At 34.8% G+C, this 22,867-nt stretch overlaps 1 protein-coding gene across 19 annotated transcripts; it reads left to right on the top strand.

The window, feature by feature from the left end:
- Positions 1–652: 652 nt before the first annotated feature.
- LOC18424583 (mitochondrial import inner membrane translocase subunit TIM50) lies at positions 653–18,951 on the top strand. 19 transcript variants are annotated; one of them, XM_088853820.1, is made up of 13 exons: positions 653–987; positions 2,726–3,082; positions 3,164–3,293; positions 10,329–10,417; positions 15,931–15,967; positions 16,061–16,122; positions 16,236–16,349; positions 16,530–16,634; positions 16,753–16,851; positions 17,259–17,415; positions 17,502–17,604; positions 17,766–17,847; positions 18,482–18,951. In XM_088853820.1, exons 2-13 carry the CDS (start codon positions 2,969–2,971, stop codon positions 18,491–18,493), a joined length of 1,104 nt encoding a protein of 367 aa, XP_088709946.1. In that variant the 5' UTR covers positions 653–987; positions 2,726–2,968; the 3' UTR covers positions 18,494–18,951. The 19 variants fall into 19 exon arrangements, with proteins under 19 accessions (XP_088709946.1, XP_088709947.1, XP_020517195.1 ...); XM_088853821.1 differs by having other exon boundaries at positions 17,766–17,851; XM_020661536.2 differs by having other exon boundaries at positions 17,728–17,851.
- Positions 18,952–22,867: the final 3,916 nt, after the last annotated feature.

The following is a 22,867-nucleotide window of genomic DNA, read 5'->3' as shown; positions in this document are numbered from 1 at the left end:
AAAACTATATCAAATTTTAAAGAGAAATTATCTCAAAAATTTTATAGATACATTATCCCAAATTTGAAGTTTTAGAGAGAAAAATTGTATGAAGTTTTGTTACCAAACGTTAGACATGGAAGTGATTGCAAAGAATTCATGAATTTTGGATTAGTTTATCCAAACAAGAGATTTGAAGAATCCATGACAAAAATATTTGATATTGAAAGTTTTCTTAGGATTTCAAATATCTAAGATTCCTAATTTCTTTTTATCCAAACGAGCCCTAAAGAAATCAAGTTTTACCTACCATATTAAAAAAAAAAAAGTTTATATAAAATGCAACCTTATAATGTAGAACTACGGATGCACCTCAAAAATCCATTGGAAAAGGTAATTTTAATGTTGAAAAACCCTTTGGTTGATCATCTCGACATAGAGATGTATGACCATGAAAAATAAAAAGATTTTAAATCTTAGAAATAGTGCATTTTACAACATATTATCTACACCGTTTATTTTCAAGATTTTCATATGTTTATATCTATTTGATTTTAACTATTTTTTAAATTTAAAATTTTATAATTAGATATAAAGATAGATTTTGAAATAGTCCTAATAACATTTTACATCAAAATTATATATCATGATAAAATTTGAAGGTGCACTCCTCTACACCTACGTATGCGTATGCAACTGCACCCGTTAGAAAATTACCAACCGTTTTAGAAAGTTAATATTATTTATTTGAGCCTGATTAATGGAAGACTCCAATCGCCCTATTTAACATCCAATGACAATGACTCTGACCGCTTTGTACAAAAATAGATGATCTCATTCCACAGTTTTCCGTATTACACTTCATCGACGAATTACGAAATGCCCACTGCTCTCTCTAAACCCTAAACTTCTTGAAGAAAAAAAAAAAAAGCCCACTCGGTCTTACGCTGTATCAGAGAGCTCTACCAGTGCTGAAAAGCATCACGAAGAAAATAATCCGCAAAAATAGTAAGTTTTTACCCTTTATTTTGCTGTTTATTAAGCAGATAAGCCCGTGACTTGTTAACTGTTAATTTTTATAAATTTCTATTTTTTTCATTTTCTCTTAATTTTTAATTTGTATTTTTTTTTTTTGGTTATTCTCAATGTAGGGATCCATTTATCAGTAACTTTTTTTTACTCTTTATTAAGCAGAAAAATTCTAAATTTGAGTTTTTCTGTTTTTCATTTTCTTTTAACTGTTAATTTTTTTTTTTTCCCTGGTTATTCTTAATGTAGGGATTCATGTTAATGATCTGGGGGTTTTTTGGTCTGTTATTTTTATTTATTTATTTATTTTTATTGCTAATATCACCATTGATGGATATTTGTACTTCTCTTAAAAACAATCACCTTCTGATAATCCTCAAATATAGAAAGGTGATTATTTTTTCTGATTTAGTTTTCTTTTTTTCTCTGTTAATCTCGCACTGTCTCTGTTTTCCAATTTTGGGTGATTTTCTGATGTTTGTGTTCTTTTTTTTATTTGTGCTCTTTATTTGTTATGGTGTGATAAATGTGCTCACACACTTCTTCATTTGCTAATGAATGGACCTGTAAATTAGGGTTTAATTCCATGGTGTATCTATACCATCATTTGTAGATCTCTTACTTAAGGTCTTGACAAAATTGCAGTGAAGGAGTAGCACCAGCGTGTTTTTTAGGGTTTTCTTATGCTTGTTCATTATTGCAATCTCTCTATATCGTCATTATTGGAAAAATTGCGGTGAAGGATTCGCCTCTCTCTCTCTCTCTCTCACATTTTCTCTTTGTCTCTTACTAGTTTCTGGGTTCGATAGTCATTGAATAATCTCCCTTCCCCAGCTTTAATGTAGCCTTTTCTTGCATATTAACTGTCAAGTGCACCATTTTTTTTACTGGTTTACTGAACTTCTAGTTTTTTATGTATGCAAATAGACCGTGTTCCCTGCATCACTGTTGTATCACACTTCTAGGCAATTTTTTTGAGTATCTAGTGCCTCGTGGATATGGGGTTTGGGAGTTGTTTGTCATTTTTTCTGTATTTTTGTCAACTAATCCATGTCGCATCCTTATTCGAGAAACTGCCTGGATGTCGTTTGGATGACATTTCACTTCATCCAGCAACCTTTTTAATGCCCTTTAGAAAATTTTTACTGAGTTATTGCGAAGGTTTTCTTCATTATGCTGCAAATTGTGGCAATACTCTATTATAAATATTAGCATGGCTGTGTATTTAAGAACTAGTACTTGATTTTGCTTCCAATGAATGGACATCTGGAACCTTGCTTGCTAGCTCTATTTCCCTTGCATTTCCTGTCACATTTCCAATTGGAATTTTTTCATGCATGGATCAATGCTTATTTATGAAGTTTATTGCATGAATCAGTAATCAATAATTTTGTATCGAGTGGTGGCAATATTGAATGGTTAGCTTCCAAACTTTTAAATATCTATTTCTTAATTTAATGATATATGTTTGCTCTTGAGGGCTGCCTGTGCATTGAGTGAAATTTCGATAATGAGAAAATCAATTTTCTTACTTCAAAAAAAGAGAAAAATCAAATTTCTTCAATATTTATGTAAATATTGGTATTCTTTGAATCTATTTACATGTTTGGTAATATGTTGGATGAATGGAAGGAATCTTATTTAATTACAAAATGTTATTAAAAAAACTGCATTTCTCACAGCATATCAATGAAATACATAATGAACAATATTACAGGTGGTTTCCAGCTTTCCCATTGTCAAACAGGTGAAATTACCAGCACCACAGTTTATCAAACAGGGTTTCCAGCTTTCACCCTGCCAATTTTCACCTGCATCCTAATATCTATAAAAGTCAACAGCAGGGGTGATTCCCAGGGACACTGCAATGAAAGTTATCAAACGCTACCTAAATAACTTGTCTTGAAACCTTGTATTTGGAAACCCTAGAAAAACCCCAAGGAAACTTCTCTGCTAAAAAATGGCTGCTTCTTCCTTAAGGTTATTGCAATCAAGGCTTCTTCCCTATTCTAGGGCTAGGTTTTTGATTTGGAGTTCCTCTGCACCTCATCAAGCTTCAAAGGAGCCTTTAATGGTGACTTCCTATACTCTTAAAGAACGCAATTTTCATGACGAGCGGCTCAATGCTTATCAATCTGAACAAGCAATGGATCAGGCTTCGAAGGAGCAAGTAATGGAGTCCTCTACCCCAACAAATGGCACGAAGAAGGGTTGGAGCTTTCTAAAGTTCTGTGTTTTCAGTGCCCTAACTGGTGGTGTTGGTGTTGCTTCTTATGCTACATATGGTAAGTTGATATAGTTTTGTCATAGTCTAATGGTCTCTTTTTTCAAAGTATAATATGGATTTTTTGAGTTCCATATCATTTCCCCCCCCCTGATTTGATGACTTGTTGTTTCTTTCAATCATTTATCTTTTGTATTATCAATTATTGTGTCACTTTATATTATTTTAATTATTCTTTGTTTTTCCTGTAAATCATTGTTATCTTTGCTATTATAACGTGGATTGAAAATGTGATAATTGACGAAGAACATGTAGCCATAATTCTATTTCCTGTTTCCCCAATCCTCTGTGAATTATTGTAGTGTTTTGTTAGTTTTTTGTTTTATTTTATTCTATTTGTTATTATACGGTGATTTAGTGAAGGTTTCCGCTGAATTTCTTTCATCAATTGGGATCATGCTTTCTTGGATGGTAATATTGCTTTGGTACATAAAGGTCACACAATTAACTTTGATCATTAGATGTGAAATTGGGCGGCTGCGTTTGTTCCATTGACCTCAAAAGAATTTTGTTTTTGGAATTTTACAATGTACCCAATCTGTCAGATTTTACATCTCATTGTTGTAGGGGATTGTGACCTCCTTGTACCAAAGGTAAATGATCTCATAGTATTCAATCCCGTTTTGTTTTTCTAGTTTCATATTAACCTAAAACTATTAAATAGTCAGTATTTCTCATTGATGTGGGGTCATTACTAATATTCAATTTGTGTTTATTGTAGAAGCTAAAGTTTTAATTAGAATAGTGGAAAGTTTCACGCATAGTTGTGATTAAGTTGATTACATGCGGTTAGTTTTTCTACTTCATTGTTTCTACTGTTTCTTTTTTGTGGATCTGTGGAGTTCCTTAGTGTTGTAGTCCCCCAATGATTGATTTGTCTATGTTATGTGAACTTTATGTTGGCGCGAGTTTGATTAAATTATGGTTTAAGAAGGTTTTCTTTTTTAGTTCTTTATTTTTCTGCCTGCATGGCTGAAGCGGGTTTTGTGATCCCTATTGAATAAAATGGAGATTTTTGGGAAATTGTGATTTTAACCAGATATGATGATTTAATTCTTTTAATTTCTCATCTTAATCAATTAACATTTAAAAAAAAATTTTCTCTTCTTAATCAACTGTTCTATCGTTTTCCTCTTTTTTGTTTGGTAGAAAATTAGGACCATGTTGATTTGAGCCAGTTTTTTAAACATATCGACTCTCTTTTATTTGCCATTTAACCTAACTTGGAAGATCCATGTTTGGACTTACCCTAGAAATGAGATATATTGTTTATTCTATTGATTTTTCCATGACATGTATTTTATTATTTCACTTCATTGCTTTCTTTTCATTGTTGTCATTTAAAGGAACTCTTGGTTTCTTTGATGTTAGGGTGTGTGTGATTTGTTGAGTCGTTTAAATTGTTATGGTGCTGTTCATTGCATAGTTACCGGAATCTCTTTGCTGACCCCGCGATTCCTGTTCGGAAACCGGATTCAGCGATTCTGTTAAGGAATCTTCACCGAAACCGTTTATCAGAACCATGGAATCTCGATTTCTTAATTTAGGAATCTCGTTGCAATACATCTTTTGAATCATGAACCCATTATTTATGGAGCGTCATTCCCAAATACATCGAATTGTGACTCCAACAAAGATTGAATCTTGAGTCCGTCGAATGATACATGATTCCACATGTAATAATTTTCATTTCCTTAGGGTTTTGAATCTAGAATCTACAACGTATAGTACATCGGTTCATAGGAGTAGGGAAGTGCGATTCAGTCAATATGGAATCTTGCTTCCATATCTTTTAGAAAAACAAAATCCTATTTTGTCTACATAATCCTATTTTGTCTAATATAATAATGAAGTCAAAATTACAATTTAGAAATACATATCTTATGTTTACAATTTTCCTTTTAGATTATTTGACCCTAAGATCAATAGTCAACACAGTCACTTTAAAATTTGCTTTACGAGTCTAATAAGAGACATCTGATATAGGTTCTAAAGTTGATAAGGCTCAATATGTGTATGGGCTTCCTACCTCCATAAAATTGAAATCTTGATTCCTAGTAGGGATCAAACGCATTCATTCCATACTAATGTAATCTTCGAATTCAAATTGGCATGTATCTTCGAGCCATATACGTCAGAAATGCGATTCCAAAGATGTTGGAATCTCTATTCTAATGTGCAACATATCTCTGTTCCACATGTGTCAAAAACTCGATTCCATAGATTTTGGAATCTTGATCCACATATCAATCAATCTTGACTCCTTGAGTGTCAATCCCAGGGGGTGGGAATCTCGATTCCAAATGTGGACGAATCGCGAATCTATTTTGCTCGAAACGTGATTCCAGTAAATTAGGAATCTCGTTGCCCACAATTCCCATGGTATGGACATCGATACCTAAAATAGGAATTTTCTAGGCTGCTGCGATTATGTGATTCGGATTCGTGAAACGATTCGGGTTCCTAGGCGTTTACAAAAATTATGGTTCATGGTAACGAACTTGCTCCTTTATTGTCAAAAAGGATCATGTGGAGAATTTCGTGTTGATAGTATAAAGTGTAGAAATGGGATATTTTTATTGTCATTGAAAGGAACTCTTGGTTTCTTTGATGTTTTGCTAAAAATTTTTGGGTGTGATTTGTTGAGTTGTTTAAATTGTCATGGTTCTGTTCATATTGATGATCTTGCTCCTTTTGTTGTCAAAAAGGTTCATGTGGATAATTTCGTGTTGGTAGTATAAAATAAATGTTCTTACTGTAGTGATCCAGCAATATCTTTATTTCATAAATTAGCTAATTGTTTTGCATTGAGCTTTCTTTCTTTCAATTTTTTTTTGTGTTCTAAAGCTCCCAAATAGTTATTTAGGTTTTTGACTATGTCTTAGGTAGGAAGAACAAAAATATTTGGAATCCAGTGATTGAAAGGCTAGTAAAATTATGTGGGCCATGGAAAGAAATGTCTCTCTCTATTGTGGAAGGATCACATTGATTAATACAACATTGAGTTCCATACGATTTATTATTGCATCTCTTTTCCAAGTATCCAATGCCAGCGTTTAGAAAATCGACTTGGCTAAGGTACTAGGGCCTTGGCCAAGGCGATTTACTCGGGCAAGCTTTTTTTTTTTTTTTAAGAAAATGAATATAAATTCTAGTTATATATAGTGCAAGTGGCACTTTTTATCATTAAGCCTCATATGGGCATGTTGGTTATTGCTTCCGCTATAAATTGACCTCTTAACAAGAGGTTGTGGGATCCACTTTCGTGGAGGCCACTTGTCTTATTAAACGTCAAAAGGAAAGATGTTTTAAAAGTAGTGTGTAAAAAAGGTGCAAGCAGCAGGATTGGAACCTTGATGGGTTCAACTTACGTGTAAGTAACAACCAAAAGGACATTTTAACCTATCTGATATAAGTTGGAGGTTTTAATATAATTAAACTAAAACAAATGGTGTACAACCACCTCACCTAAAACTCGCCTCGCCCACAGAGTGAGGCCAAGTTACTCAGCCAAGTCTCAGAACAATACCTAGTGCCATGATATGGAATTTTTATGGAAGTGATACTCTTACGACTTGGTGAAGTGGGAGGAGTATGCATGCCTAAGCAAGTTCAGGGGCTTCGGGTCAAGCAAGTTTAGGGGCTTAGATTTAAGCGCCTAAAATAAAATATACAAATAGTAAAGTTTTGATTGGGAAATGGCATTAGTGCTTCATTACTAGGACAATCACTTAGAAATATGGTTATCATTGCCAAATATGGAAATGAGAGAGAGGGATGGAGAATATACTCTTCTAGCAGAGAACTTAGGATGTTTGACCTTGGAGGGCCATCAATTTAAAAAAATCTCCAAAAGTAGATCCAAACTCAAAAGGGAGATGTTTGAATCGATTTATTAAAACTTTGAGAAATCGTTCGATCTTATAGAAATCACAAAATCTGAAGTTTTTGAAGTTTTACTCTCTCTAAAATAGTTCAAATTGGGTTTAGGTTGCATATGAACCTAAACTTCTACAATCTAAATATTGAAAAAAAATGCCGCTTTATGAGGGGCATTTTTCGCCCATGGACTAGTCGCAGGCTTTGGGCAATTGCTAGGGTTGGGTAGGGTGGCGGCCCAGGGAGCCCGCCTAGGCGTGAGTGATGTGCTCAGGACCCCTTGGTCCACCTAGGCGCTAAGCGGGCCACTTTTTTAATCATTGCTTTACGTATCCATGGAACTGACCTTGACAAACTTGTACGACCCAACTTGGAGGGGTGCTTTCTCGGTGAAATCATGTACCAAATGTTATTTTGGGGATTTGGTCCCAATTATAGTCACCTGAATCATGTATCGAGGTCGTGACGCGATTCTGCGAATCCCAGGATGAAACACGATTCTGGAAGATAAGAATCATGTTTTCAAGTTTCTCGAAATGTGTACCAGGTTATTATTAGAATCTCGATTCTTGGAAGCTTGGAATCAAGACTTCATATCACAGAATTTGCGATTCATAGTTGCACAACAATGCGATTCAATGGGTACGAGACGTTGATTCCAATTTTTTAGGAATCACAAATCCATGTTCTTTTGGAAGCTAGATCCATATCGTCAAAAGGCACGGTTAGTAGATACACTAAACAATGTTCCGATCAACATTGAATCATGTTCTAATGACACAAAATGAAGATTCAAAGGCAAATGTTGAATGAAGTATGCTCACAAATTGTTTGTTGTCGAAGGAGCTCCAAGAACCCATTCTATGTTACTAGAGGAGTTCTAGGAACCCTTTTGTATCATATTATATTTTTATACAAGGTTATTACCCATTATTTAGGTTTTGGGACCATGATGTTGTGAGAGCCAAAAAGCCTTAATAAACTTTTGAGATGAATCCATGTATAATAATCTCTGCCTAGTTACCCAACACATTTATCAATCTATAACTCATGTAGTTGGTGGCAGCCCCACCTCAAGGTAAGACGTTCCTATTGGATGCTTGCAATAACCAAATGCTTATTATTGATGTTAAAAAAAAAAATATTGATGCTTATTAAAAGAATTTGTTACTTCAAATTTAATAGTGTTACCCTAGGGGTTGGTTTGGGTCAAATTTGTCCTTAAATTGGAGAAATTCAATTAAAATCAAATTACTCACTTTTAAAAACTACATTTAATAGAGATTGAGAATTTCTATTTTATTTTATTGGTTTTATAAACTCCAAGAAAGGATATAGAGGAGCTTGACCTTGTTTTCATTAGTTGTGTGGAGAGTTATGTTAAAGGGCTCTTGGTAGACCGAGTCCATTGCATGATAGTGTTGACAAAGATATCGATCCGCATAATACGGTTGCCCTTGGTAATTGTACTAAAAGTATGGACTTCAGATTTCAAGCTTGTAAAAAATGTAAAACTTTAAATCTTTCATCGCAAAATACTTCTCTCATTTACTGGAGGGGATTGGTGCGCGATTCCTGAATTATGGGAATTTTGAATCCAAGTTGATGGGACAACAATTCTAGTAATGTAGAAATCACGATTCCTATTTCATCGGATTGCGATTCCGGAGGCCATTAAATGGTGTGGGGTCATGTGCAATTCCTGAAAGGTAGGAAACTCGATTCCAGCATGATGGAATACCGATTCCTACATATAGGAACCTCGATTCCTATTTTATTGGATCGCAATTCCGATTATTTGGAATCATACCTCCAACTATTTTCATTGTACTGCGGCGATTCCGAGATTAGGAATCATCTGATACAAGTGATTCAGATTTCTGAAGTGAATCGGAATCACAAGTGTTTCCAACAAATACATTGAAAGGGTGGCATAACCAACTAAGAAATGTTTCTTTTCCTTTTTTTATTGTTACAAGAGGAAGCTGCTAAATCAAGCTGCCCAGAGGCATACAAACTGAGACATATACAGTTAGGGAAAGAAAACCAAAACACCAATGCATCATGAAGGATCTGGGAGGCACGGTCCTACAAATAGGGTACTCCTATGGGTCTTTGGAATAGAGGCTCCATCCAACAAATCTTCAAAGCTTTGTGGTCTTCGAAGTGCCACCCCAGGAGGCACGGTCCTACAAATAGGGTACTCCTATTGTCCTCATGTACTAGTGAATCCACTAGATCGTTACCTATTCGTGGGATATGCTGAAAAGTAATGAGCTTATTTTGATCCATGATGTTGGATAATCTCCATGGGGGTTCAGCTCCCTCTCAGCCCATCAAATAATGTCGAAAAGAATCTCCTATCACATGGAGAGGACCTGTGAAAGATTTGAAAAAGATGTTGCACCCTTGTGAGAAGGCCCAATGCTCAGCTCATTGGACCTCTATATTCATTGCAAATAAACATGGTCCATAATAACTCCCCAAAGAGCTGATGGACCAGGATTACAAATGGAGCTCCCACCAAATTAAGCTTGAGCACTTCTAATGGGGGCTTACTCCATAGCGTATGGACAGGGTTTTCCAGGACCCATCACAACCTTTTATCTTCTTACCAGATCTACTACTCGTAAACCCAAAACTCTTTACTAGCCAATACATCATCACATCCCAAAATCTAGTACCCGTAGATTTAGCTTTGGATATTTTTCCTCACGGATTCACTTGTTTCATTCTTATCAAATACCCATAGGATAGCAGGAAAGGTAAGCCTCCAGAAAATAATGGCCTTCTATATGGATGTGCAGAATTTCCAATTGAAGAACAAACCCCAAACTGATTTAGGACAGAACCCAAGGTATCCCAAAGAGATTTCTCTTTAGCATGTTTGGCCAGATCATCCTAGCAAAAGGGCAATGCAGGAACAAGTGGTCTACCCTTTCTTTTGTGTCACGGCACAAAAGAAAACATTAGGTAATTGTGTATGGGGTATGGGATATGGGGTTGGAGCTTTGTCTAACACATCTAGCCAGCATTAATTCATAGCATAACAATCTAGGGATTGCTGGGGTCAAACCATATAAGTTCATACTTTTCTTTTCACATGCGACATTGGTTCATCTGTCTATTTACTAAATAAGGTTATTTACAATCACAGCATGTACTCTGGAAGAAGTGGAACAAAAGACAGCTGCACTACGGAATCCAACAAATTACACTGTCGATGGTGATGGTTCGATCTTCAATGTGAGTGGAAATAAAAGTTTTTTTTTATTGTTGCAAATACAATAAAAATTATTTTTGATCTTTGTGGAAAAACATATCTTTAATTGGAAATTAAAACTAATTTTCTGCTTGTATTGAAATAAAAGCTATTTTATGCTTCTGCTTTTGCGCAGTACACTGTTTGCATTCTTGTCTTGGTTTGTCCTTGCAGGATATAATTAGCCATGCAGGGTGTGATTAACCTTAATTATTATATTTTTATCTGAAGATAAACAGCTTGTTAACCCAGATTCCTTTTCATAAGTAAACGAAGGTGAACTTAACTTCCATCACTTAGATGGATCAATAAAAACATGGATTTTATCACATAATTAGCTTGTGCTGCATGGGTTCAATGTATATTAGCTTACATTCCTTCACCCAAATTTGGGTGTTTCTACATTTTGTGCCAAAATGCAATTGATGAATAACATTCATGCAATTGATGAATAACATTCTGATTTGGAAGCGAATATGTGCTTTTGCACCCATTAAAGGTGTCACAGATTGGGGAAAGATACGACTGCTCAAATTTCACATGAGGATCTCTTTCTCTCTCTCTCACTCACACACACACACAAAACAGCACAAGTATGCACATGGACGCTTTTACAAACATGTGCTCATGTGTGTGCACAGACGTGCATAATTGTACACAAGCGTGTAAGGAAATTTTTCATTCTGGGTGCTTGTTGGACATTTCATGGTTTTCATTCATCTCATGCTACTAGGTTGGGGATGAGAGGAATATAACTATATGCGAGTGGAGAAGGGAGAGGTCGCTCTTTAAAATAGGGCATGAAAGGACAATTTAGCCCTTAATTTGTAGCCAGGGCAAAATGTTGGTATGGGGATGTTATGGAAGAGATTGGCATGACCTGCAAATTTTTGGTTGGTGTTTATTATCGAGAAAAGCAATTTTTGAAAATTAGGGATTAGAGGAATATAACTTCTCATTCATCTCATGCTACTAGGTTGGGGATGAGAGGAATATAACTATATGCGAGCGGAGAAGGGAGAGGTCGTTCTTTAAAATAGGGTATGAAAGGACAATTTAGCCCTTGATTTGTAGGGTATGAAACGACAATTTAGCCCTTGATTTGTAGCCAGGGCAAAATGTTGGTATGGGGATGTTATGGAAGAGATTGGCATGACCTGTAAATTTTTGGTTAGTGTTTATTATCAAGAGAAGCAATTTATGAAAATTAAATTGACTCAAAATAAGGGTGAGGATTTTAAACTTTCCCTTAACCCGTCCTAAACTCAGGTAAAGGAGGTGGGGTTGCATTAGGTAGGCAGCCAATATAAAACTTTACCACATCTTATCATGAGTCCCGATTCTTATTGATGGTATGACCTTTGGCAAAGAATAATGGAGGAACCAGATTCATGGAGCCGACCCCAAATAGTTGGGATAAGGCTTGGATGATGACATTTTGTTCCACAACATACATTTGTCATGTGAATCTGCCCTTCTAACACATAAATGTTATCTATATGGCTTGAAAACTCCACTGAAAAAGGATCAATTAGGTATTATGTACATGTTTTATAAAGCTCTATGCTCGGTAACAAAGCCTTCATCCTCCCACCCACTACACCCAAAAAAAGACGCTAAATAAAAATCATTTGTTCTCGCATAAAAACCAGCAAGAAATGTCAGTCTGATCCACATTTCCACAGAATCCCATATGAACTATCTCCCCGCATCATTTAACTCCTTGTTTAAAATCACCCGGATAAGAATTGGTAGGTCCCCAATCGGTTTTCCCTGAATCAATTGGCCCGTTTTTTTTTTTTAAAAAAGGTGATTCTTTATAATTAATTACCTTATTTCTTATGTAAAGGTCGGGAACCACCTGATCCTCAAGAATCTTGCAATTCCATGAAATTCAATATTGGGGATTCTTTTCCCCTTTTGAGCCCCTATCGCCAACTTACCCATACTGTCTTATATTTCACTTGTTTTGTCTCAAATTTGGTGCATTTCGATTGTTTCACTATAATATTATTATAAAAAAGTTTTGGATCAAAAACCCCAAATCACTGAAATCAAATGATTGGCATATGGGAGTTCTCTACACCAATTTTTTATTTTGGGTCAGATTCTTGATTTTTGATTTTGAAAGCAAATGAATCAGACGTGAGGGGAAGAAGAAAGCCTTCCTTGTCAAAAGTGCCATTTTGGTGGAACTTTTGGGCAGATTTGAAATCTACCTTTTTTTGGTTGATTTTTTTGGCATATTCCAGAAACAGGAAACAGATTTCGATGTTTTTTATTGGAATCTGTTTTAAAATCAAATGTTTTGAATCTGTTTTGATTGAAAAAGAAATTCAAACATATTCAAATAATTCTGATTTAGATATGATCAGTTCAACTGAAGAAAAAAATTCAATTTTAGATTTGAAAATCAATTTAAAATCAATGGTTTGAATTATGAATTTTCAATCTGTTTTTCCTTCAATTTGACGTAACTCTGGTCAATTTGATTTAAATCTAATTAAATTGATTTCTTTTCTGATTTAAGCAATCATTTTTTGGTTTCATTTAAATCTGATTCTTCAGTATCAGATGAAAAATTGTTTAAATCTGATTTAAGCAATTATTTAAATATCAAACAATTGTTCTAAGCATGCAAGCTTTAAATCTATTTTTTAATTTTTTAAATTTTTTTAGTTTTTTTGCCGAATGAAGCCAACTCTCCCGAGCCAGAATGGAATCATTGATCTGACTTGGTACAAAAAGGGCATGAGTCATTCTTGCTTTGGGATTTTTGAGCACTGATCCTAACCATCTGAATAATCTGCACTTTCAATTACTTTCTCTCCTTCATTTCTTCTCGATCAGTGGACAATTGTTTCTCCTTAAAACACTGCAGGCTACCTTGTTGCTCATATCCCTTCCCACACTACTGCCATCAAACCAATAGACTTTTGCATCCCCAGAGGGCATAAATTTCTTTTCAGGAGTAGTTAGTCTTTCATAGGAAAATTTAATGGAGGAAATTGTTAAAAATTTAGATAAAAAACTTGATAGATGGTGCCACTCATGACACTACTTTTGTTTGATTTTCTTGGCTTCCTTATGAGTACCATGTGGTTCGGCTTCCCCTGATGGACTACTCCCCAATAGAGAGTCCAACCTGTGTTCCACCCTATCTTCTTAAACACTAGTCACCCTCAAAAATCCTAAAAGACTAAAAGGATCTGGTCATCCAGTGAATTGATCTATCCAGCTAACCTCCTTTTGCTATCACTATCAAATACATAAAAGCAGGTCTCTACACTGTTTCCCCAGCCCTTTCTAAGAGTAGCCTTCTATTTCTGGCCTCAATGGTTGGTATTCTTTCTAGTATTTATGCAACCTCTTTTGTAGTCCCCTTGGGATCACAATTCTGTTAATTTCTGCATCTTAAGTTGAATTTCATGGAATGCCATTCAGATTAGATGTGTCTCCATAATTTTAGAATTGACAAAACATCAGGAGACTTATTCAAATTGACTTGCTGTTGAGATTCAATTGAGTCAGGCCTATTATCCATTGAACCTGACTCTGATCAGGCTAGACTAATCCCTAACTGGTCTTGACTCAGCTTTAGCATTACCGAATGTGCCCATAAGTCATGGCATGTGAGTCCGCATAACCCACTACATATATGAGCCTGCTTTGAAATCAAGATCACAAGATTGGTGATGTTAAGCTTGAAAAAAAAAAACAGACTTGTGGTGTTATTTTTCTAAGTTATTTGTGTTTAAAGCACCTATGAGGTCTATATATGGGATTTAAAGAAAAATAAAGTAATGTATATGGCTGGTTGATCACCATGAGTCTTTAAACGGATTTTATGGGCTCGCAAGCAAACTTTTCACAGCGGTAAGCTTTTTCACAGTGGTATACCTTTTCACCGCGGTGGACAAGTTTTTCACCACATGATTTTTTCACCAGAGTGAACAAGCTCACTGCAAGCTTTTGCAAGCTATGAGCTTGCTTTTCTTTTGTGGCCTGTCCACTTTTATGCATACTATTTTGTTTATCTTTAACTATTCACTTTTATATTTTAATATTAGTTTGGAGCCTCCTTTCTCCTTAAAGAAGGGCTTGGCGACACGTTATATTTATGTGGCCTTCTAATATTTAATGTGTCCATTAACTTACACATTTCATGTCCTCTTTTCATACATCACCTAATTATGATAATTACATAATTTATTTTATATATATAAAGGAGTGAGGGGAAGGTAAGAAAAAGTTTTAAGGAAAATGATTTCTTCTCTTTGGAATTTTTTGTAAGGTACGGTAGCAGGAAACAAGGACTTCAAGGAATCAATCTCTAAGATCCGAAAATTCATTTGAGGTCTTTTGACATGTGTAGTATCAAATTGAGGTCTATTGACTGTGTATTCAATTTGACAGTAAGATCAGTAAACAACTGTGATTTTAAAGATATTCAAGAGTTCAGCTCGAAGTTCTTTCGATTCATTTTACTCGGGGCGGTTGTGTCTTGGGAGTCAGCTTGTTGGGACTGAATTGCACCTTGGAATTTTCCGAGTCGGGGTGTTTTAATTTCTTGGACCTCCCCTGAGAAATTTTGGCTTGTATCTGGTGGAGCATTTATGGTTAAAATAAGCCATGTCATCTCCAAGATCTTTGGGGGTCATATGGCAAAACTGACTTTATCATCATTTTGGTCACCATCTTCTACCATTTTTTACTCTTAAGGTTTTTGTACTTTGTTTATTTTGGTCAATACTAACTCTCCAATTTGTGAAATTGGTTTTTTAGTGCTTGCGCACTTGATGATTACTACCTTGTTGGGTTTTTTTTTTTTTTTTTTTTTTAAACAATTAGTTGTGTTACTGATTTTAATATTTGAGATGTTCTGGTTTTACTTTTGAAAGAACAAAAGTTTCATTTCAATATTTGAAGATCATTGGTCTACTTAAACAACAATTGGAGCATGTCATTTCCTAATAACCTTTTTTTGTCCATTTTTTTCTTGAATTTTGTTTTGAATGCTTCGTGTAGCCGACCCCAATTAGTTGGGAAAAACCTTTGATGATAATGATTTTTGTTTTGAATGCAACTTGGAACTTACCTTATTATTGTATAATTTTAATTACTTGTTATCTTCTTCAAACTGTATGAAGTTGGTAAAACAATAAATGCATGATTGCACAAGGATGCTTATGGATTCTCCCTCATTTATTAAAAGGATGTGGTCTGTGTTCTCCAGCATTTGTTACTTATATAGTGTCTATTATCATATTATCTTGTTTATAATGGAGCATGATTGAATGTCTTTCATCTTCCGTTAGTAAAACATATGCGACAATGTTAATTGTTTTGCCAATTTCACTTTTTTGATATTTAACCCTGCACAAACTTGTCAATTTTCATTAAAATGTTTTTTTCTTTCTTTTTCATATATCATATTTTACTTTTAACAACATATATGGAAGTGAGCATATGAAGAGTTTGCACTTCCTTTGAACAGAAAATGCAGGCTTCCTTGTACAATGCAGCTGTGACAGGTGAATATCAATTTCGTTTTTAGCTTCAATATATTCTTTATCTGTATCATTTCGAGTAACTGTTCTTTTTGTTCTACATCTTTTGCTTTACAGTGCCCGCCAAATCTATACAACTGTACTTGGATCTCAGGAAGTCCATTGAAGACCATGTTAAGGTTATCATTACTGGCTTTTCTGTTTTGTTTGCTTCTTTTATGTTTTTGCTTTTATGCGCATGCAGAAAATTCTGTGTATATGATACTTACTATAAGTAGGTGTTCTGCAATAGGAATTTACTGAGCCATCATCAGAGAAGTTACTTCCAGATATATTACCTATTGATCAACATAAGTTCACTTTGGTATTGGACCTTAATGAGACATTAGTATACTCTGATTGGAAGGTGAGCATAATTTTTATATGAACTTCAAATCCCATGGTTCTTAAACATATAGAAATCTATTGCAATTTGATCTACTGTATATTTATTAATTGCTGTTCTCATTATTTCCATAGTATGGGTTACTTAGGGCCTAATTATATGGTCTGCTACAAACGAAATTTTGGAATCCTTGTTTTATAGCGTGAAAGGGGCTGGAGGACATTTAAAAGACCTGGAGTAGATGATTTCTTAGAGCACCTTGCTCCATACTATGAGATAGTTGTGTATTCTGATCAGCAAAGTGTGGTAATGTACTGACCATCTATTTTTCCTATGTTGCTCCCATGATCTTTATTGTTTTCATGATTTGAGTTGTTCTATTATTATATGTTGTGTATCCTAATTGTTATTCTCCGTCTTGCAGTATGTTGACCCTATCATTTCAAGGCTTGATCAAAAGGGTCTTATAAGATACAGGCTTTCAAGAGCAGAGACCAAATATGTCGATGGAAAGCATTACAGAGTATGTCACAATCTATCTGATAAGCCATTTTGAGTTTGCAGCAAATAATAATTTTAGCTTCAACTTTGTACTAAATTACCCTTGCCATATATGGTACGTAAACTCGGGGACTGGGTAAAATGGTCACTGTAAAAGGAAATTGAGGTATTCTGTTACTTTCATGAGATTTCACATGCAGGTGATCTATAGAACTGTCCTGGTATTTTTCTATTTTCAATGATGATGCAATCCTAGACAACTTATGAGTTGTAAATCACTAGAGATCCTGTGATTTTTACTTTGTGATAGCACCCCCACAATTTTGCATTAGAAGTTTATTAGTGCATTTGTTCGTGACTGTTGTGTGTTCATGTGCACTTACAGTATTTGTGGAAAAATTTATGATTTTTTGTTCCATTTGATATTAGGACTTTTGTAAGTTGAATAGAGATTCTTCACGAGTGCTATATGTTAGTGGGCATGCATTGGAGAACAGTCTTCAACCTGAAAATTGCGTGCCTATCAAGCCATGGAAGCTTGAATCAGATGACACACAACTTTTAGATCTTATACCTTTTCTGGAATGTAAGTTTAACCTTTGTGTTTTCCCTAATGTGCATGTGAACATTACTTTTTTGGTCTTGTAATGTATATATGTTTATCCATTGAAGATGTTGGGAGCCATAAACCAGCTGATATAAAGACAGTTCTTGAAACATATCAAGGTTGTGATATTGCAAAAGAATTTCTTGAGCGTAGCAGAAAGCATCAAAGGTGCGTTTTATTCTCTCCTTATGCGACTACAAGTTAAAATTCTATGTTTTATTGTAGCTTGTACCTTCAACCTATTCCTACTAGATATGTTCTGCTTAAGACTGCGTTTTTTTTCAATGAAAGATACAAAGTTACTACGACTTTTGTGGTGTTCCCCATAGTTCAACCGGTCCAAAGTTACAACGGAGTCCTACACGCAGCAGTTGTCGTCAATACAGCAAACACACAGCATCATCTTTCATAGTGTGTAAGAATGAGCTTTTGGCCATTTTCCAACTAGGGAATATTTCTATCACTCGAAAATTTACCTTGCTTCCGCTCGATCTTTGTGATTTTCGATCTTATTTATGCATTTTCTTGATTTTTTCTGTGTTTTTGTGTTCGTTCTTTCTTTTCCTAAAGAAATGCAGGGAGTCGGGGATGCAAGGGTGTGTAAAAGATGCTTAATTTTTCCAATAGTCTTCTTGGAGCTCTTTTGAGCTTTTTTGCTGAGCCTTGGAAGCATTAATCCACATTGCCTGTTTTTGATAGAGAACTTGGGTTATTTTTCTTATTTTCGTGTAATGGCACTTGTTTCATTTGGTTTCAATTTGTCTCCAAGTTTCTCATAGCTTGATTCAACACCATTTTGGGGCATACATGCTTTAAACTTTACAAACTATGAATCATCAGCTCTCTCTCGTTCTTTCCCCATACATATTGACATGTACACCATGTGGATAGTTGCATGTGCATGATTTCTTTTTTTTGGGTAAGTATATATGCATGATTTCTTCCATCTCTATATATGCACAATGCATAATGCTTTAGGCATATGCAAGGAACAATATTCTGATTTCATAAACGTCAAAACTAATCATGAAGCCGATTTATGCAGGAGGTGGTCTGAGCAGAAGGTGCAGGGTCGCTTTTGGAAATGGGGAAGTTAAACTAATGGGATGTTTCTAAACGTGAAAATCATATACGAAGCAAAATGGACTTTGCAGATTTATGAGCAGTTTGATCGTGGGACAAGGATTCTAATGGATCTTATGTAGGTTGGAATTTCCATTCCTAGTACATGAAGGCTTGTATTTCGGCCTTGAAGGTGTAGATGCTGTTTTTCTTTTTTTTCTTTATTATTTTCCGTTAACTGCTTTTCCAAGCATGAATGTTTCGACAAGTGTTGGTGTCTTTTGTCCTGTTTTCCATTCCGTTTTTGGGGGGAGTTAGGGAAAGGGTGCAGATGGAACTATTTGGTCTTGTGATTAAATTTTGATCTTATGATTAAATTCGTTTATGTAACTTATATAGGAAATTTTGGCACTTTTGTTCCAATATGGAAAAAAATTTGAAACTTGAGAAGCATGGAACTGAATCGTGAGAGTGACATGCGCATGCATGTCAAGAGGGTTATTATATGGGAAAGATTTCTATAATTCCCCTATTTTATAGAAGGTATATACTCCCCTCTCCCCTAACACCCTCCTGCCGTCCAATTTACATCAAGTGAGCCATTGACCGTTTGATCTAAGATCCGACACTTCAGAGTATTTTATTTTTAATTTTTTTTTACAGATTATGTGCCATCACCTCAATGCACCTTAAAAATATTTTCAATAAAATATAATGATCAAAATATCTTTGAAATTTTTTAGAGGAATTTTGGTCATTTTATTTTATTGGGAATATTATTTTAATATTTTTTTTTACAGGTGCTAGCTTAAGAGAGGAGTGGAAGGCTAAAATTTGGTGTTACAATGTTTTGTAGGGAAAAAATTAAAAATAAAAATGTAGAGGCGTGATATTGTGACATCTCAGTCATTCATTCAGAATGGACGGTTAGATAGGGAGCAGTATATAAGTTTTATACAGTAGGGCAAGTATGAAAAGCTGGCTTTTTACACTCCTTTTGGTTTGACTCCATTTGCTTTGAATGGAAAAATAAACTTTTGACAATCTAACTAAAAACATGTGGGGATCATTAGTGGTGACAATGGTTTGAGTTGGGTCGACCTGGATTTGGACCCGACCTGACTATGCTTTACATGGACCTGAACCTGGACTCCAAAATATGGATCCATACCTGTTTTAGATTGACCGGCTGGCTCCACCAAAAAAGTACTCGCTTTGGAAGAGAATAAACCCTTTACTAGAGGATTTTGACGAGGTATATGAATACTTTTGTCATGCATATTTGTGCATAGTATTCTTTTGCCATTTTTTTGGGTATCTTCAGTTCATTATACTTGTGTCGCTGTTTATTCTTATCCATTAATAGCAGTTCCCAATGAGATGAATGCTTATCCACAGTTCTTTCGTGATCATTTATTTAATAGCTTAATGCCAAGCTACAAACTGCCGCTGATACTTCTTATTGAACGTCCATTAAAGGAATGCTATTAAAATATATTTATTTATTTGTTTTCCTATTAAAAGAAAAATATAAAAATATTTCTTTAACAATCTTCATTAAGTTGTTGAAAGAAATTGAGTCATCTGAAATTAGGGAATTTTTTGTAAATATTCCAAACAATTTGCTTAGTAAGGCACATCTTTAAATAGTATCAAAAGATGTTTCAGTACCCAAATCATTATGATGACCTGAAAATTTATTTTCAACTCTAATTATAAAATTTATAGCTTCAAGAATAGTGTAGGTCTACTTGATCTTTGAACACTTGAAAATCGTGAAAATTGACCGTCTAGATAATGCATTTTGAGATGCATTATTTTCAAGAATTTAAGTCTTTTTTTTATGTCCATGTATCTCAAGGTCGAGACCATCAAATTTGAGGTTTTTTCAGCATCAAGACAAATTCTTCTAGTGAATTTATGAGGTGCGCCTTAATTTGATTGATTAGGTCCTCAATCTATATAACCTTTTTATTTTCTTAAAATACCTTGGTCAAGTTTCTAACTGGGGTCTTCTTTATTCTTTTCAAAGAGATTGGCCAGAAATTTGAAGGCTGAAACCAATTTTTTCATGAATGAATTGGTTCAAGATCTGAATTGATCGTTAATCGAAAAACAAGTGTGGGTTGTCAGCGTTCGAAACTTCAAGTTCCTGCCCTAAATGGTTTTTTATATGTTTAAGGTAGCTATTCCAATGCAGCATTGAGAGACCACATTATAAACTTAATCTCTTGAATAAAAGACATATTTAAATGCAAATTTGAGAAAATTCAATTTATTAAGAAGGAAAAAGTGTATTATATGGTCCATAGAATGACCCTAAAATAAAAGCAGTTACCACAGAGTATTAGTGAGTGCAAATCAGGCGACGTAAATTGCTGCATAGTGCATTTTTTGTGTAACTTTTTTTTTTTTTGGGTAAGTTAATGGGGGGGGGGGAAAGAAGGCCTCCTACCCGATTTTGGGGTGGGGAAAGGCCTCTTATCCGATTTTTCATTAATAATGACAGAAAATACTACTCATAAATTTACAACCCTAGAGTAAGGCATTTATGCCATATCATGAAGTAATGCAAAAAAAAAATCTAGAGCTCTAGATCGTCAAATAGTGGCATATGAAAAAACTGTGACTTTCTTAGTGAATGTATCAACTACCATATTAGCCAAATGTAATCTTTTTTTAATTGTGGGGAGGTATTGTAAGACCTGCACTTGTAAAATGTAACGTTTTTATTTACACCTTTGGGATCCATTTTAGAACAACATATGATTATTTCTAAAAAGGAAATTTTGAATTTAAATCTAAATTTGTAAAATGCGGCTGTATAGTGCTTTTTGTGGCTGTTTCATGGCCTTAGGCGAAATATGCACTATTTAGGGATGAGCCTGCATATGCGGTTCATCCCGCCATATATGCAAGCACGCTGCATACATTGCCAGGCTCGTGGGCGAAAATAATGTCCATGAGCATGGGCAAGCCTTAGGCGGAAAAGAGGGGAAGGGTTTAGGGAAATACAAAACCCACCCAAACCCCAAAAAAAATAGCCATGGTGCCTAGGTAGACTTCTAGATCTAGGTCAATGAACTTTAGATCTACAAATTCCAACAAGCAAGAGGCATCTAAAAGGAGATGATGGTACAATAAGGGCGGATTGATCCAAGTCCAAAACTCTAGGTTCCTTAAGGTAAGTATCTCTTTTCCTCCATTTAATTTAGTTTATTTTTCATTAATTAGTTTACTTTCTCAACAAATTTTTTGTTATTTATTATATTAGTAAATTTTACAAGTTTTTTTAGGCAATATACACAGATCATGAAGCTGGTGCGACCAATGGACTCAGAGAAGAATCGGATCTTAACAGATCTATATCGTTTATGAGCCCACAATTTAAACGATAACTTAGTTTTGTAATGATTTGAGTTGATCTCTCTCCGAGATCGATGCAAATCCGAGTGTAAATAGTTTGGCATCTACTGTGGGGCCGTTGAGCTTAAAATCCAAGTATTTTTTCTTTAAAATACATCCCCGAAATTTTACAGTAGCTATTTTCTAAAAAAACAAAAAATTTAGAAGATGAAATAAATAAAAAATTTACAAAAGACCCCAAAATTTTGATCCGGGGCTCAGTGCTATGCACAACATAAAATGTGTCGCGCAACATGGCATGTCCCGTGTCGCACGTCAATCGCACGAGGCACCATGTGTCATGCAGCATGACACAGTTTCGTGTTGTGCGGATTGCACGGGAAAATTTGGACAGCCCATCTTCTTGTTTTTCCCCAATTCTTGTGCTTTTTGGTACTTCCTGATTACTTGTTTTTTTTTTTTCTAATTTCGAAAAATAGAAAGATAATAAAAACCGGCTTTCTAGATCTTGTCTTGCTTTTACCTCACCATATTCGATTTTGCCTTATCTGAATGCTTTGGGTTTGTCTTTATCCCTTATAGAAGAATTTTTATCTTTATTGAAATATAAAAACTAAAACGATACAAAGAAGAAGAAAAAAATTCAGTAAAAACTAAAACGATAAAAAATGAAAAAAAAATTAAATTTTTTTTCTCTTATCTTCGTTTTTAGACTAAAAGAATATATATTTTTTTTATATTAGATCTTCTCTTTTCTCTTGAGAAAGGTCCTAGCTGCCTCTCGTTTTTCCTAAAATTCGTTGGAGCAAAACAAAAAGTCGTGGAATTCTGCCTTAAATTATCAATTACGCCATCCTTAAATTATCTATTACGCCATCATCCACACGTTGCTTTCAAGATAAAAGAGAAGATTTCTTTATTATTGCGTAGTGCACACGTTGTTTGTAAGTTATTTAGGGCCACTCACAAGACAGTTGACCCCAAGTCAATGGAATAGTGTCAC

The sequence above is a fragment of the Amborella trichopoda genome, chromosome 12 (assembly GCF_054954075.1).
Source record: "Amborella trichopoda isolate Santa Cruz 75 chromosome 12, AtrichopodaSantaCruz75HAP2 v2.0, whole genome shotgun sequence".
Lineage (NCBI taxonomy): Eukaryota > Viridiplantae > Streptophyta > Magnoliopsida > Amborellales > Amborellaceae > Amborella > Amborella trichopoda.
Note: the sequence above shows the minus strand (reverse complement) of the source record. Positions and strands in the feature narration are given on the sequence as shown.

Excerpts from the sequence above, each read along its gene's own strand:
- LOC18424583 (XM_011630734.3), top strand. The coding sequence starts at position 2,969 with ATGGCTGCTTCTTCCTTAAGGTTATTGCAATCAAGGCTTCTTCCCTAT. Across the intron at positions 16,123-16,235 it reads CCATTGAAGACCATGTTAAG|GAATTTACTGAGCCATCATC; the intron begins GTTATCATTACT and ends GTTCTGCAATAG. Across the intron at positions 17,605-17,727 it reads CGTAGCAGAAAGCATCAAAG|ATACAAAGTTACTACGACTT; the intron begins GTGCGTTTTATT and ends TTTCAATGAAAG.